General features: G+C 39.8%; 1 protein-coding gene across 2 annotated transcripts in view; it reads right to left on the bottom strand.

Moving 5' to 3' along the window:
* The window catches only part of malrd1 (MAM and LDL receptor class A domain containing 1), a 45,476-nt gene that overhangs the window by 1,925 nt on the left and 38,649 nt on the right, over nt 1-4,902 (bottom strand). For both annotated transcript variants that reach the window (XM_032504241.1, XM_032504240.1), the window contains exons 27-28: nt 4,461-4,586; nt 2,845-2,911 (exon numbers count right to left, since the gene is read on the bottom strand). In XM_032504241.1, the coding sequence (XP_032360132.1) occupies nt 2,845-2,911; nt 4,461-4,586 (193 nt within the window). The remainder of the gene's footprint in view (nt 1-2,844; nt 2,912-4,460; nt 4,587-4,902) is intronic.

Here is a 4,902-nt window from a genome sequence, read left to right on the forward strand (position 1 = left end):
CACACACACACACACACACACACACACACACACACACACACACGGTTGGTGGTAGGCGGGTCATGTGCAATGGATCTAAAGTAACTGGTAGTTTATTAGCTGGTTGGACTAAAGATCAGCCTCATACCAATTTGTAATCCTATTTGTGAATGGATTTTCCTCCCAACATAAATACACACACACACACGCAGTGCGATTTTCCAGGGGAGATGCATGGGATTTCCCCTTTTCAGGTCTATATATCCCTGCTGAATAATTTTTTTATCCCGGGTGGGTACAACATGCGGCAATGACAGTTAAGTTTAGTCACCAAAATAACGAGTTAAGTTCAGGAAAAAAGTCGTGGTTTGGATTAAAACACTACCGAGGAATGTGATTCTCGAGTGAAAATATTTTGTTTTTGCCAGGAAGTGAACTCCGCTCCCTGGCTTGAAAGTGCTGCTTTCTATTGACACCAAATTGTGCTATTTCATTTTGAGATTATTTTTCATTGAATATTGAAGTTCCTAAAAGTGTTTTGGCATGCCTGGCCGAGTGCCACTTCCCATGGTATTGAAAGGCGGATATCATTCTTGCATGGTTTTGTGTGTTGTGATCATGATCAAAACATCTCCCCGCCAATGTTTTTTTCACAAATAATACCCTGTTTATACATACGAACAGGGTTTTAATTTATCCAAATCACAAGTTCTACACACAATCACAATCTCTCCACGTACACCCTGAAGTATCCCCTAGGTGCCTTGGATAAGAAATTGTTGGTTTTGGTGTTTTGATAGGATTTGTTGGCAAAAAATATATATAGATAGCCTTATCTTTTTAAATGTGCATAAAAAGATAAAAGTAAAAAAATAAAAAAATTCCAGAAATAGATAAATAACATATATCACAACCTCTATTACCCCTCTAAACATACAGACTTATTACCTCACACCAATTGAAAAAACAAAACCATCATCAAAATATTGACGATGACGATTAATGATGCCAGATGTAACTGCAGGATATCCAGCATGGAAAAACACACTAATTGCAAATAGTTTGGCCCTGGTCTGGTGAGCTGCATCTCTGGGAAGAAAGCAAGTTCCTCTTCTCCCAAATGAAGACTTTACTCCAAGTCAACATCTGTTCAGTATCAGCTTGATTCCTGCGCAACATTGAACTTCTAATGTGAAACACACAGCTTTCAGCAAAGCCAAACTGTGTCATTATCATTCAGAGAGGTTCAGGGTATATATTGTGTGACGGTCTGCCCATGGCAGTGGGACGTCCCTGGCCTGGTTCCCAGGTGGATCCTGCTCCTCAGAGTGGGGGAACGTGATGCAAATACTGAGCCAAAGGTGCCCTCCAACGTAGGCCTCGGGTTCTGCTACAGCAGCAGGGCTTGTTATCAATGCTGGAACAGCTACAGACACTCCATACCACACTGTGCAGTGAATGACGGCGGTAAAGTCCTGTTACATAATGAGAGGAGGCAGTGGTGGCGGCGCTGCTTTAGGGAATGTTGGACAGGAGAATGAATAGAAAAGGGGAATCAAACACAAGGAAGCTGACTGAGAAAGTTAGGCAGCATCTCTGTCACAAACGCCAGTGAAGTATTCTCGTGCTGCAGAAACAACTTTTTAAAGTCAAACTGAAATCACATTTGCTGTCAAAAACAATGTCAGGGTCTGGAGGGGAATGTCTGTGTTTGAGTAACAGCAAATGACAGGCTGCGTTCCGGTACCGTCGGCAGGGTAAACAAACCTGTAGCCTACAAGCCATTGGCTTGTTAGCTACAATATTGTTAGCAGTAATATTGAAGAATAAGGACTACAACACCATCTATATGGAGCCAAAGTACTTTTTGCAGTCACATTTACGAGCTGTGTGCTGCAGTTGAGCAGCTGACTGGCTATTAGGAGCAGCTAAGTGACGTTAGCAGTGCACTTTTCCTCACATCTTAGCTTGTTGAAGCAAAGTGGAGGAAATCTAAAAGATAAAACAAGTTCTCTACATAGACAGAACATTAAAATTATTTTCTAAATTAATGCAAAGATAGAAGAAGAACCAAAGATAAATGAAATGTGGATTTCTCCATTTTGGGTAATTTTTTCAGATGAGCACAGTCCTTAATCCACAGATCTTCACAGGTCTATGATGATATACATACAGTAGAACGACAGATGTCGTAGCAAACAAAAACAGCATGTATTTCAAATTTGAGGTAGTCCTAACAGTGTTCTCTTGTTCCAGCATTTTGCATTTTTAATAGTATGACACACTGATTGCATTGCAGACACATCCGGTCTCTTGCAAAAGCATCCTTCTGACATAAAGAGGGAGAAATATGAATATCTCAGGGACGCTTCAGTGGCGCATAATGATGTTAGCAAATCCAGCAGCAAGACTCACAATTGCATTTCAACTTTTATAATGAAATATCGCATTGCAGGCATTCCAAGCTGCTGATGCAGACAACGAGAGCTTACAAAAAAAGAACCCTTCAACAGAGCGATCGCAGTGTCTGTCTGGAGTTTTATGTGGTCTACTCACTAAGACCATTGGTAGCAAGGGCCATGTTTAAATATTGACCAGGAAAATCCATCAGAGATTCCCAGGATACACTGTGCTAGTAGATAAATGAAGGCAGAACCACCCAGGTTAAGCTGTAGGGGATGCTTTGTGAAGCCAAGTAAAGAAAAAAGACTAATGGGATTTCCATCTTTTAAGTTTCACTTAGAGAGATATAGGATGGGAGTAGGAGAAGGAAGAACAGACATGATACTTGTCTTTGTGCATGTTTATCAGTGTGACAGAGTGTGTTGTGTGCTTATAAATGTGTGAAGGTGAAGTTCAACTTACACGCAAACAGGCCCGTATTTCTCCACAACGCATGAGCCATGATCCAGGCAATACAGCGAAGGGCAATCTGAAAATGACACAAAAAAATCTGACCACCACTGCTGAATGTCAAAAAATAAACAACAGCAAAAATACTCTCTGTCACCAGCCATCACCCATTTCTCAAGCATGATGCTGCTTTGGCAACAGAACATGAAATCAGGGAATTATGTTGCAGGGTGGAAACAGTGCACTTTTGAGCATCATCTATTAACCTCTGCAGAGAGCATCAGCATGTACATTAAACCACTTTAATAGAGGTCTTTTCTTCCCTCCTGTGCATCTCATGCTGAATACCCTTCTCTGCACAGGTTGTGTGAGCATTATCATTTTCATTCTTTTGTTTCTTTGTAACCTTTTTCTGATTTTACTGTTTTCTATGTTTACTCTTTCTGTTGTATGTTGTGATTTCACTCATTTTGTTAAGCACTTTGGATACCTGCTGGTAGTTGTAAAGTGCTATATAAATAAATTTTGATTGATTGATTGATTATCATATAATAGAATAGAATATATCTTTATTGTCATTGTTTTAAACAATTAATAATAATAAATAAATAATACATTTTATTTAACAGCGCCTTTCTAACACTCAAGGACGCTTTACAGAGAATAAAAGACAGATACAGGGAACATAAAAGTGTAAGTAGTAATAACAAAACAAATAAAACAAAAAACAAAACAAACAAAACAAAACAGGAACAGTGTATTTACAGATAAGCGAGCTGGAACAGATGGGTTTTTAGTCTAGTTTTGAACAGAGGGAGAGAGTCGATGTTGCGGAGGTCGGGTGGGAGTGAGTTCCAGAGCTGGGGAGCAGAGCGGCTGAAGGCTCTGGTCCCCACGGTGATGAGTCGAGCATGGGGGACAGTGAGGTGGAGGGAGGAGGAAGATCTGAGGGAGCGGGAGGGGACGGCGATGTGTAGGAGTTCAGTTTAGCAGCTATCAGGGATGCCTGTAAAATATTTTAATGTTTGAATGCCTTAAGTCTTGTTCAGCCTTGATGAAGTAGGTTTGGCTTGGCAGTGAATGTTGGCTTAATATGAGGTTTGGTTCTTTTCCTAAAAAAAAACGCAGGAAGGCAGAGGTTTTAATGGATTTTGGCAGCTCACAGTAACCATTGAAGACTAAACAGCCAGACTTGAAAATGTTCTGGGAGTCACTGCTAAGGCTGGAAATGAATAGACGCAAATGTTTTGGCAACACTTGTCAAACGTGACTAGTGAGTCAAGAGAGTATGATATAGATAAAATAAGAAATATATAAATGAAATCGCAAAATCTATGCATTTTAAATCTTGTTTTTTTGCAAAAAGATGGGAGGAAAGACAGTGAGTTACCCAGCTTGAAGGGCTTTTTAAATGTATTAAAAGAATATAATTCAAACATACAGTCACTAACAAAAGTGGAAACTACATGAACTATATAATTAATTGTAAAACTCACAGATGGATATTAAGCTACATCTCTAAAGTGCCTCTAGTTACATGTCTGAGAGTCAAGGTGTGGGAATCATAAAATGGACCATGGTTAATAGAAAAAAAGCTTGAAAGGAGAAGGTGTATAAAAACATGTTACCATGGCAGCTGGACTCATCAGAGTGAAAAGGCAGACAGTCTGCAGAGTGATCACAACGCTTCTGAACTGGGATACAAACCGGCAAAGTTTCACACACCAGTTCTCCCAGCTCACACTGCAGCAGACCTGGTCGAAAGAAATGAGAGGCAGAAACAGGAAAATTGATCAAATATGTAGAGGGGTGTTCGGAAGATGTATTCACTGATCACTATAAGCATACCACAAATGGTACTTAAAACTAACCCTTTGATCATTTACAAACAAAGAATGTACTTTTTACATTTCCTGGGTTCCCATGTGCGGAAAATGACAACTCACAAACAGTTTAGAGCACTTTTACTTCCTAGCTAGAACAATTGTCCTCAGACATAAACCCGCTGCTCTTTACCCATGAAGCAATGACATGAAGTGGATTCATTTACAGAGCACATTTCAAAAAAAA

Source organism: Etheostoma spectabile, chromosome 22 (assembly GCF_008692095.1).
Source record: "Etheostoma spectabile isolate EspeVRDwgs_2016 chromosome 22, UIUC_Espe_1.0, whole genome shotgun sequence".
Taxonomy (NCBI): Eukaryota; Metazoa; Chordata; class Actinopteri; order Perciformes; family Percidae; genus Etheostoma; species Etheostoma spectabile.